This window comes from Ambystoma mexicanum, chromosome 9 (assembly GCF_040938575.1).
Source record: "Ambystoma mexicanum isolate Mex_15411 chromosome 9, UKY_AmexF1_1, whole genome shotgun sequence".
In the NCBI taxonomy this organism is placed as follows: domain Eukaryota; kingdom Metazoa; phylum Chordata; class Amphibia; order Caudata; family Ambystomatidae; genus Ambystoma; species Ambystoma mexicanum.
The window spans coordinates 1,133,711,225-1,133,724,084 of NC_090931.1; the positions used below are offsets into that span (position 1 = coordinate 1,133,711,225).

General features: G+C 45.0%; 1 protein-coding gene across 1 annotated transcript in view; it reads right to left on the bottom strand.

Moving 5' to 3' along the window:
* Positions 1 to 12,860, bottom strand: part of KIF5C (kinesin family member 5C) — an 870,858-nt gene that overhangs the window by 483,443 nt on the left and 374,555 nt on the right. The window contains exon 4 of the mRNA XM_069616501.1: positions 11,046 to 11,150. Within this exon, the coding sequence (XP_069472602.1) occupies positions 11,046 to 11,150 (105 nt within the window). The remainder of the gene's footprint in view (positions 1 to 11,045; positions 11,151 to 12,860) is intronic.

A 12,860-nucleotide genomic window follows, 5' to 3' on the forward strand; every position in this document is an offset into this window, starting at 1 on the left:
GAAAATTCCATGGGTCAAACCCATCCTGATGACTGCCTCCAAAAAGGGGGGGGGGGCCCAGAACCCGAAACCATTTCCATTTGCCAACTTTTTCTTTCAGATTCCCCAGGCTATCTACAGAATTCTGCCCAAATCTCTTCGCTAGCAATGTCCAAAACCAGAAAGTTAGCCCACAAGTTGTCCAAAAATGTGCATTATCTGTGCCCCCTTGAGGAGAAGGAGGGAAGATATTATGCCCCGGTACAAGTACAGGGGCAGGGTACAATTTCGGCAAAGGTGGACACTGGATCCCAAGCTACCTTTCTGTCCAAAAGGGCCTTTGATGAACTAAATGCAGGAAGGGGGGAGAATTACCATATCCCTCTCACCTCTCTTCCTGGACAACTGCAGAACTTTGACGGGAAGGAAATTCCTGTCGAGGGGACTGCAGATTTGGACATCAAAAGTGGACGACACAAGGTGAAACACCCGGTCATAGTAGTGACTCCAGAGGGCACCCCTTGTTTACTAGGGAACGACCTCCTGAGAAGGTTGTCACCCCTAATAGATTGTGTTAACAAGGTCCTCTGGACACAGACTAGCCGACCAATAAAATTAAAACAGAGTGTTAACCATGTTAGCTTAAATGGCACCTGCCACATGGTTGAACAAAAATCTGACCAAGTACAATTTCACTTCCAGAACAACCAAATTCCAGACGTGACTGTAATAGCAGTAGGACAACAGAATGGTGATGGGGGGTCCTCTCTATTTCTGAAAATCAACCTTCCTTCCAGTTTAAGGTGGTATTCCACACTGGAAGGAAACACTCTGAAATTCTTTACCAATCCACAGACACTCCCACTCCTATAGTCCAGAAAGATGTGAAATCAGCTCAGAGCCTGGCTGATATTCAGCAAATTGGAGAGCAGTTGTTCATCCCTGTTCAGTTAAATGATGGGAAGGACTCTGTTCTCGCTCGAATGTGTGTGAACAACGGTAAGAGCTTCATCAGCGAAGCCATGTTCCGCCAACTCCCAAAAGATCCAGCCATTCCCACATTCAAACTGATAGACAAATGGGAAATGGATCTGGAAACACCCAATTCGAAACATCTCCTGCCAAGCAGGTGTATGCTCAAAATCTCCATTGGCAACAAGAGCATAGTCCATAATTGTTGGGTCGTGCGAGACGTCACTGCCGCCTTTTACTTAAGCAGTGACATTCTCAATCGCTTTGCTATTAGTTTGGACCTAATAAACTTCAAAACTTGGTCCCGATTAGCGAATAATCCCATGGGCTTTGATGATTCAGAAAAAGCATTTAGGTCAGCTCAATTGCTACCTTATGCAGTTGAAATTCAGATTAAAGAGGAAGTCACCATCCCAGAAAGGACCTGACAATTCTCCCTGGAAGTGAGAGTTAAAAGAGGACAAAAATTGAAAAACCCTGATGCTTATATTCATCTAAATGCTCCTCTCCAACAGCAAGGGTTAGGTGTAAACCCAACACCATTAGTCAACATAGAACATGACACCATTCCAATAGAGGTGGATAACAGCGACTTAAAGAGTATTACTCTAGCTGCAGGCACCATTATTGGAATGGCGGTTGATGACCGACATTTCTCCATTGATTTAGGAAATGAACTGTTAGGACCGATCCCCAAGGACTGTTTTGACAGTGACAGTGAGGACAATACAACACCAGACAGGATCTTTACCCAGCATGGGGGAACTTCCTGGTGTACACTTCTTGCCCTTATGGTAAGGAAGATGTGACTTGTGACTTCAGGAGGGATGAGGTGATTTTCCAGGTCCATGAGGGCTGCCTTTCGCACCTGAAGCCTCCAGTCCAAATCAGCACTCTGACCAGGGACTTCTCCACCCAGCTGGAGGAGGCCGCTGAGATAGCCAAACCAGAAGTCTTTCCAGGCTTCAGGCAGATGGTCGAAGAGCGAGTCAACCTAGCTGATACCTGTGTGACTCTGGAACAGAAGCAAAAGTTGAAACAAGTTTTCTTGGATTTCCAAGATCTCTTTGCGGTAGACTCGTACGACTGTGGTCGCACCGACTTCCACACCACAACAATTCCCACGGACCCTGGAATGACTCCAGTGTTTGTGAAGCAATATCGTTTGCCTCTCTTATCCATGGAGTCCCTTACTGAAATAATTAAGAACCTTGAGTCCCAGGGAATAATCCGTCCAGTACACAGCACCTTCAATAATCCGGTGCTGGGAATATTGAAGCCAAACGGCCAGTGGAGACTCTGCGCCGACCTTAGGGAGCTCAACAAACGGGTCCATACTTCCCGATGGCCTCTGCCCTACATTGACCAAGGGCTGGCCCAGATTCAAGGGTCACAAGTATTCACTGCAATAGACCTAACCAATGGATACTGGACCGTGCCTGTCAGTAGGGAGGACCAATTCAAACTGGCTTTTACCTTTGGGGGCCAGCAGTACACCTGGACCCGGACTCCCTTCGGATACCTCAACTCCAGCAATGAATTCAACATTTTGTTACATAAGGCCATGCCCGACCTGGTTGCGAGGGGTAACCTGGCTTATGTAGATGATGTCCTCATCAAAAGTTCATCTGTGGAGGAACACATAGAAGAGATCCGTTATGTTCTGCCGCAGTTGAGGGCCGCCGGAGCAAAACTTTCCTTTCAGAAAGCACAGTGTGTAGAACCCGTGTTAATTTCTTGGGGCATGAGATTACTCCTCAGGGTCTCTGTCCCCAGGAAAAGAAAGTGGAAGCACTTCAGAAACTGAAAGACCCCACGACTCCGCGGGCACTAAGGAGCCTCCTTGGACTGACTAATTACAGCAGAAAGTTCATTGAAGGCTACGCAGAGATCACTAGACCCCTGATTTATCTCTTGAAGGGGGGGGGGGTCAAGTGGGAATGGGGTCCAGAACAATCCGAGGCAGTAAGACAACTCAAAAGAAGCCTCTCACAAGCGCCTTGCCTAGCTTACCCTGTCAGAAACAAGGAGTTCTTCCTGGAGACAGGGTTCTCTAATACGTGCTTGACGGCAGTATTATACCAAAAGCATGACAAGGTCAATAAAGTAATCTCCTATGTGAGCAAAACTTTATCCTCTGTGGAGGAAAAATTCAACGATTGTGAGAAGGCACTCCTGGCAACGGCGTGGGCATTGAAGAATTACCGCCCATTTATCCAGGGGGAACACATCATAGTGGAGACTCCACACCAGCCTCTGCAATATCTCCACCAAAGTGACAGAATCCAGGCCGGAAATGTGAGTAATTCCCGAATTACTTCCTGGATTCTGTCAAAGCAAGGCTTTCCTGTGGAGGTCAGATATGGCCAAAACAAGAAGAGTCCCCTCGCGCAAGGTCTGGCTGACTTGCATGATTGTGCCAGCGAAAACTGTCTCGAGGACGAAAGTCTAAAAATCAAGGACAACATGGATGCATACCTTAATTCCCGACACAAAGTCTTTGAAGAAGACAAGTGTGAGGGAATGCCCACTGTCTATGTGGATGGATGCTCGTACCATGTTGACAACAACGGGGAAAAAGAACTGGTGGCCGGCGTAGGGAACGCATGGGTGAATGAGTCCCCAGAACCCTCTGCTGGATGCAAAATTGGTCCCAGAAGTAGTCGGGTGGCAGAGTTGATGGCTGTGCACCAGGCCATCCTCACTGCTGTCCAACATCAACTCCGCGAACTGGTCATAATCACAGATTCGGATTATGTACGGAACGGGTTTGTGGAGCACCTGGTTAATTGGAAAACCAGAGGCATGTTATGTGCTAATAACAAACCCCTGAAACATGGGAAGTTAATCCAAAATATTGATGATCTGGTCACATCGAATGGGATGACCATCTACTGGAAAAAGATCAAGGGTTATTCCAAAGCAGAGGGACCAGACAAAACTGGAAATGACTTAGCTGATCAGCTGGCCAAAACCGGGGCCATCCAAGCGGAGCTAATAGAAATAGAGTCCCTATTGGGGGAAATCCAGGTCACTGCTATCACTAGGTCCCAGACAAATGCTCACAATGATCTTTCAACTGCACAATGGAGTAAGGAGACCCCTGATGCTGATTTAATTACAGCTCGAAGGGGGATCCAATTATTGGTAAGTTTTACCAACACCCTGAGGACCCTGAGAACTTTCCCCTGACGGATACCGATTACATTGGGAAAGAGGACCTAAGAGTGTTGATGAAATGTCCAAAAATATTCCGAATCCAAGATGGTTTGCTGGTAAGGAAATCCAAAGCTGGCCACGATCAGTGGGTGGTTCCTACCTCATTCCGAAGCCTGATGTTAAGTCACGCCCATGATGCGGCCACCGCCGGTCTTAGGGGGTTTCACACAACACTGGAAATCTTAAGAGAGGTTGCATACTGGCCACACAAGGGGCAGGACCTCGACCAATACTTGAAGGGGTGCCTTGTGTGTGCACAGTTTCAGTCATCATCCCTCACACACCGTGCGCCTCTCCAAAAGAGGGGGATGACACTGCCATGGTCAGATTTGCAAATCGACTTTGTAGGCCCTGTAATTCGCTCGTCTAGAGGAAACAAGTACATGTTGACCGTTACATGCTTGTTTACCAAGTGGGTGGAATGTCTCCCGGCCCCAAACTGCAAGGCAGAAACAGCAGCTGCCCTGGTGATTAACCACATCTTTTCCCGTTTTGGTCTACCTCAAAGGATTGAGTCAGACAGGGGTAGCCACTTCACCAGTGAAGTAATGACAAAGATGTCGGAGATACTGGGGGTCAAAAGGAAGTTACATATTGCTTACCGGCCAGCTTCCTCTGGGGCAGTAGAACGCTACAACCGAACCATTGTGAGCATCTTAAAAAGGTTTGTGGCAGATTCTGGGCCAAGTTGGGATATCCGATTACCTCTGGTCCTAATGGCCATCAGATCTACCCCTTCATCTGCAACTAAAATGTCACCATTTGAGTTGATGACTGGACGCAGGATGGTGCTTCCTCAGCATTTGCTCTACAGGACCCAAGAGCAGACACTGATAAATGCCTCCACAACTGAGGAGTATGTGGAGAATTTAAGGAAACACCTTCAGCATGCTTTTGCCTATGCTCAGCGGAATCTAGAAAGATCAGCAGATAGCATGAAAACCCACTACGACCTGAAGATCACCAGGAAGGAATATACTGTGGGGGACCGGGTCTATCTATACAATTTCCAAAGGAACCAGGCCAAACAGCGAAAATTTTTGCCTACATGGAAGGGACCCTTTGAAATTATAGACAAGATCTCCCCTGTTGCCTACAAAATCTGCATCCCCAAAGGTAATTTGGGGGAAGGGGAAGATAAGTGGGTCCATATTAATCAGCTGAAGTGTTGCCATCCCAGGCACACTCTGCAACAACTGGAGGAATCCACTGGAATCCCAGAGGGGGCCGCTCCAGAGTAATTCAGTTCCAACCCTAAAATATTCCACATATAGCATATAAAATTCTGTGATTCTTGTATATACATATGTTCTTGTCTCCTAATTTAAAAAAGAAAATGTATATGTTCATATCTTCTGATTTATAAAATGTATATGTTCACCACACCATTAATAGTGGTGGAAAAATGTCTAGGAATGTGTATTGCCGCTTTTGCTTTATCATCCTAGGAGAGAGGAAACCATGGAGACTGACCAAGGAGGACGACCGGGGACCAGGAGCAGAGACCCGAGGGGCCCGGGGTACCGCCCAATATTCCCCTCAGGACCGGCGAGGAGAACCGATCGATCCAACTGGGTGGAGGAAAAGATGCTGAACTGTGCCATCTACAGAATTGGAAGAAGATAATGTGGACATACCAGCACAGGGCTCAAAACATCCTTGGCACCCGACTTCCCCTCGACTCACAGCGCAGTCGGGCGGGGGGTTTTGTCAAGGGTTTTGACCCATGTTGAATCCTTAGACTGGGTTGATGTGGGGATGAGCTGTCGCCGCCCATTATTCGATACCAGAACAAACTAAATCAATAGACTGGGTGGATGTGGGGATGAGCTGTCGCCGCCCACATTCACGCCAGAATCCAGGAGAACTGCGCAGTTGGCACAAGACCACTCAAAGATACAACCTTCCTGTGGGGGGTTCCACATCACCACTCTACTGTAAGGATGCCATCAAAACAATGTTAAGGAAGGGTCCTATACTATCAAGCAAAAGACCACTCTATTGAAATGCAGTAATTCAAGACAGATCCCAAAAAAGGATGCAATACCGGTACTCACCACTATCAGAAAGCCGATGTTTTAAAACCACCAGACTTTTGTGTAAAACTGAACAGAGGAACCCAAACCAGGCCAAGGAAAGACTTGCTAAGAGGTGGATACAATGTAAAACTATATTCTGAAATGACTTGAAGGAAGTAATTATTTAATGTATATGTAAAAATTGTAAATTTCATTTAAACTGGGAACTAAGGTGACATTTAGCTGAATTCTGCCCGACAACTACCCCCGACAGGAGAAACCTGCTCAGCCACTCTTCCCAGGCCTAGCTGCATCCTGCTTCCCCACCAGAAGGAGTTGATACCCGTCTGACTAGATTAGGGGAGGGGCACCTAAAGGAGGTTGAACAAAGCCTTGTCCTGGACTCAGGCAAATGTTATATTGGGGGGGCTGTAAAGTGGCTTCCTCTTGGGAGAAGTGGGAGGAGAAGTGCCTCTGGGAGCCACCCGAGCTGGAGGCAGGGACAGACAGAAGCTTCCCCCATGTGCTTTGGAACCTAAACCACTCCCATCTGGGCCAGAGCATAATTTAAAAAAAAGATGGATAATTCATAGTACAAACTTGTCAGAATTATTCAAGTAATATAATTATTCTGGTGATTTTTCTGTGCACGTTTTAAGAGGTGTTAGGACCCTGTGGTGTATTCTGGGGGGTTGCTAGCGGAAAATAGGGTCTTACTCCAAATGTCTGCATGTTAAAAATCTGACACTTCATCAATTAATGTCCATACTCCTTGCGCACATGTGTGTAATTTTTGGTAAATGTCCGATATTGGTAAACCAGTCAAAAAGTGCAAAATGTTGTCATTTTTGAATGCAAGCCCCCAGGAAGATCAGAGGCGGCCAAGCATGGACCATAAGGAATATATAATGTGTACATGTAATTTCAACAAATTGTGTATCTGGGAAATATGTATTTGAATCAAATATAGATTTGTGGGCAAATTGACCAGGGGAGGATCCTCTGACCCATAAACAGACCTCATCATGATGACAATCCATTTCCTTCCCCCAATCATGGGAGAGGGGAGAATTGGGCCAATGACAAGTAGACAGGGGCAGGCTCAGTTATGCCACGCACACACCCACTTCCAAAACACATAAAAAGAGACTGCTGGGACAGGTAGAGACATTCAATTCTATTTGCTGCGGAGCGTGCTGACCGACGACTTCACATCCAGAGATCCAACACTTAGACTTCCAAGCTAAACAGAGACTACAGAACTTTGAACCAAGAAGGTCCACCGCAAGCAAAAGTATCCTCAGCAGGCCTTCAGAATCCAGCAAACCTAACCAAACTATTCAACAGCCGGGCGAGCTGTTTGAATTCTTTGCCAAGAACTTTTGCCGGAACCGCAGACCAGACCCAGAGCGCTGTGAGCAGAACCAGAGAACCGGAATCGCTGTGAGCAGAACCGGTGCCTGATTGACCCGCCGAGCAGAGAGAACCGCCGCTGGACGTGTTGACCAGATCCGTGACGAGGCCCATTCATTTCAAAATTAGGAGCGAGTATCCGCCAGAACTGTGCAGAACCCAATCTCTTAGTTAAAATAATCTAATCCAAACTATTTTAACCTAATTAGAACAGCCTCCTAGAAATCGTGTCATCTGTCATTTTTAAAGCTGCACAACTGTCACCTGTCAATTCTGCAGTTGCAAGCTGTCACCTGTCATTTTGAGTTTACTTTAAATCCGAAAAACTACCTTTATTAAGTCGTCCGTATCTCTTGAACCGTTTGGGCTGGGAACGAAAGCCTGTGATTCTAGGCTTTCCAACTAACCGACTTCCTACTCCCTATACTTTTTCCGCAATCGTGATTTACGCACTCACGAAATTTACCGCGATTTGCGCTTTGGCTCAATTTCTCCACTTGTCAAAATAGCAGCTCCATTCTTTCCTTTGTTAAAATCCGTTTGCAACCTGTTAATAACTCATAGAGCATTGCTAAAGTGAGCCCGAACTAATACCAACAAGCATCTCTCACTCACCCTGAATCTCTAGAGGGAATCAAAATCAGTTAGCACATTTTCCCATCCATTGCCATCACATTTAAAAGCATTTTGGGCCTGTGTTTTAAAAAGCATACCTGTTGTCTAAGCTTGCTGGGGGGGAACTGAATTCCGTATTGTATTGGATTGTATTCCTGAAGACTGTGTGTGTTACTTCCATCTCCTTGCATTGCATATAGGGGGGTGAATTGCCACCAGGGGAAAAGTGAACATATTATCTCTTGTGAAACCATATCAGTTTATTTTCTGTACTGCATTTATTCCACCTTGCATTTCCTTGAAACCATAAAGCATTTCAGCTACCTCATCCTCTATACTACTAAGTAACCAAATCAGTTTACCAGTAGAACATTATCCATTGTTGATCACGGTCATATTTTAAGTGTGATATCCAATATTAATTTATTATAAAAGTGTGATAGCTATATATTGTTATTTTTCTCAAATAAACCTTTTAAATTTGCAAAACAGACCTGCTTCTTGGCTCAGTGGGGTCAGGGGGATTCTAAGAGAGGGGTGTTATATAAGGGTTGTCATCCAAAGTACATGAACTGGACCTATAAATAAATCATTAAGGGTTTCCCTCAGCATCCCAGAATAGGCATTGACTTCGCTGTAGTGTTGAAGTGAAGCCGCTTAACATGTTCTGAGCTGGAGGTGAATGCGCGGGACACCCTCCCACCCCCCCATTTTCGGTGCAATTACCACAGCACAATTACCGCCGTAGTAATTGTGCCAAAAATGCCCCATTGACTCCTATGGACGCCAAAATAATTGGGACTTATCACACCACGGCAACCTATGATCCAGCGCTAATAGCGCCGGACTAAGTTAAGGTAATGCTAACTGCGTTGGGCAGTATCACAGCGGATTTCCTGCTGGGATACCGCCCAACTTGTAATGACCCCAAAGGCATGTCTGCAAGTGTCAGCAGTCTGAGGTAGAGCTAAGACACTGTAGTCACATTCAACACATTGACACTTTGTCTCCACAAAGAAGCTTCAGGTTGTGTAAACACCCTTTCAAAATATCCCAGGAAAGTGACCATGTCAAATAACTGCTTGATGGCACTGCAGAGCTATGCAGCAACTGGCATCTCCTTAACTAAGAGAAGCTGGTTCATTTGCTAATGCGTTTGATCCGATTCCCTTAAACGTGGCACCTGCAATCTTCAGGCTGAGACTGTGTGCCAACTGATTGAAACAAAGATAACTCTCACACTCCATGAGCTCAACTGAAGAATTCAACCCAGTTAACGCAGCAATTGAAGAATGCTAGTTTGAGGGTAAACGTCCTGCACATGCCTAGTATCTAAATGTATGGCAGTGCAAAATAAAATTCCCAAAAGAGCTTCTTCGACAGATTTACAATGCAAACCTGCACCCCTTATCAACATTATGCTTCCCCTCGGCCAGTATTTTCTCAACATAATGAGGCTGCGTTCAGCTCTATAATTCTGGACATATGATATATTATTTATTTTATATATATACACATCCTAATAGCATCAATCGGTCCCCTTCACTAATGATCTGTCCTCAGTAAGCATTGGCTTTTTTTAGAATGCCCTAGGTCTGTCCAGGGAAGTGACTATCGAGCAGCTGTGCCACTGTCAATTCACAGCAGAGCCATGCAGCAATGTTATAAGTGCTGTCGAACGGGCTTCACGCCAATAAGGCAGCTCCAGGTGCATACTGGATATTGATACCTCGCCCCTTTTAACGGAAGCCTCCCTATAGCTCACGAGAGTTGGGAATTACTAGGGACGATGGGGTGTGGGTAACTAACTTCGCTTAATTTGGTCAGTAAAACAAGTGGCACATTTTCCAGCATGCTAAATCCCAGCCCAACTGTGACCACTGCCTTCTCTCATAATACTAAGCGGGGATTACGAGTCTGGAAGGGGGTTTAAAGACCAAAGAGCAGTGCTTGAAATGGAAATAAATTGCTCTGCAAACCCACTTTCTGTGGGGTGGGAAGTAGACAGAATGTTGCAGGTAGGGCTACTAGTGTAGTTCTGGCAGGCAAGTGATAGGTTTGTAATAAGCCTAAAATGTGCTAAACAAAAAGTAAATGCTATAATATGATTTGAAAACAGGCACAAATCGCATAATAAATCAACCCGACAATGTATACATTCTTATATTTATCAAAAAATAGTCCGCCCCATAGGCGCCCCTCTGCGAAAACGAACACGGCCCATTGACCTGTTCTATAGGAAGGTACCCACTCTAGAGTCTACAGCCACACTTTAGCTCACTGTACCTTTCACAGATGGGAAATATCCATTTGCTTATCAGTCTTTTTCCCACCCACATGGGCAGTCCAGCACTGAAATGCTATGGCAATTCCCTTCTGAACAAGAGTACCAACGGCATCCCCATACACGTGTTTCAGCCTTGCTTACTGTGCTCTGAGAGGCACAGATCCACCTCACTGATGAGGCCCAACAAGGCTGCAACACGTGTATGGGGTTGCTGTTGGTACTCTTGTTCAGAAGGGAATTGCCATAGCATTTTGGTGCTGGACTGCCCATGTGGGCGGGACAAAGACTGATCTGCAAATGATTATTTCCCATCTGTGAAAATAGTTTATTTAGGCCATCTGTGATGTTCTCGCAGGGATGTACTGTGTGATCTGAACCCTTAAGAGACAATTCATCACTATGCAAAACTTGAATTATCATCGCTCACAAAAAACATTTTCAGAAATGCACCGCACCACCGTTGGGCAATCATGCATCCCAGACAGCACTAGTCAGAAGTCATCCACAATGGCCCACTGCATAACATGACAGAGGGAGTTTACCTTGATGTGAAATTCAAGGTTTTCATCCATGGAGTAGATGTGATCGAAGATGTCATGTGCAATCCTTGGAATTATTCCCATTAGCTGGTGGTTGTGCAGCTTCCCCTGAGGAGAGAAGAGCAAACGGTACATTTTAAAAAAGCAATTTATATGCATGTGCGGTGAAGACCTTATAATGACGCGCAGTCACGCAGAATGAACGCTCCCTAGAAGTGCTGTATCCAGGGTGCCCTATAAACCAAGGCATGCTCAGTCAAGGTGTTAACACTCATCAGCCTCCGCTGTGCTCGCTGCCAGTCCTGGTTATGTTGCAGGCCTCCTCGCAGACAGCTGCTTTCATAACTAAGATGGCAGCGGGGCCAGCACACAGGAGCCATCCATATAAAAGTATAAGAACGAAGGTCACAGTCTCCAGCCACAAGACAGGTATTTGCGCATCATGCACTTTAAAGGGTGACATTATAAATCCGTATGGTGACACTATTTTTTTTTAATTGACTCAATGTCACACTAGGCTACAAAGGAAAACATTGCATCCAAACAAAGTAAAAGGCCAGTGTAGCCTGTTTTCCATTTTGGCATGTGCCATTTTCCCTTCATTTCTTAACATTATTATTAATAGTGTTTGTAGTGGGTTTTAAAATAAAGATTTCTCCATTTCAGTTCATGTAAAGCATGAGGTCGGCACTGCAACATCACTCCTGATACCAGAAATCAGCCTCAGAGAAGGAAGAAGAGAATATAAAAAAAAGCTTTGTGTTACTGGATATAAAATACACAAAACTGTAAAACTCACCATAAAAAAACTGCAAATAGTTGAAAAAGGACATAGAAAGAATGTATTCTAAATGTAAAATAAACAAATGACAATCTGTAATATATATATATATATATATATATATATATATATATCTCAAATGCTTAGGTATGTTTTGTAATCAGCTGATGCAATTTATCAGTGTTAGGTTGCCCTATGCTGTCCAAATGGCAAAGTGCACCCACTTCAACAACAGCTATCATTTCAACACATGGCTGCAATTTATCAGTTTTAACAAACATTTGAAAGTTACTTCTTTCCAGCCCCACTTCTCTTCACACAATATACAGAGGTTACAGTGTCAATTAACAGTTCATTATCAGCTCAACGTTTCAGTCTCTAAAGACTGAAACGCTGTAGGACGAATGCCTCCTCACGAGCTAAAACTGAAAGGAGGTGCTGTAATTATGCTACTACGCAATCTTATGCCATCAGGGGGACACTGCAATGGAACATGGTTGACAATTACACACCTACAACGACACATCATAGAAGCCTGTGTGATCGATGGACCTTTGATACTGTTCTCATTCCACCTGATACATTTAGCCTTTTCAATTACCATTAATAAGTCACAGGGACCTACGTCCCCCTTCCTGGAAGCGATCAGTGGTAATTACAATATTTCAGAATGGGGACAGAAGTGACCCTATGAATTACCGACCTATTTTGACATTCAAGATATGCTAAAGCAGCATATATTACACCGGGAACAGCTAGTATGTAAATAATTATGTAAAATTAGGAAATATTTTGCAAGTTTTAAACAAAGAGAGAAGTATTGCAAAGTAACAAGCTTTCTCTGCCTACGCCTAAAGACTATGGAAGCTCTTTCATGTCAGCATTTGACTTGCCACCACGCTCCTACAATTCAGAAAAGAACTGAAGAACCACCTTCAAGGAGTCTCCTCCTCAACACCTAGTCCTACACTATCATGTCGCCCCCCGCACCACCCGACTTGCTACATACTGTCCACTCCTCTCCACCCTGCCACCCT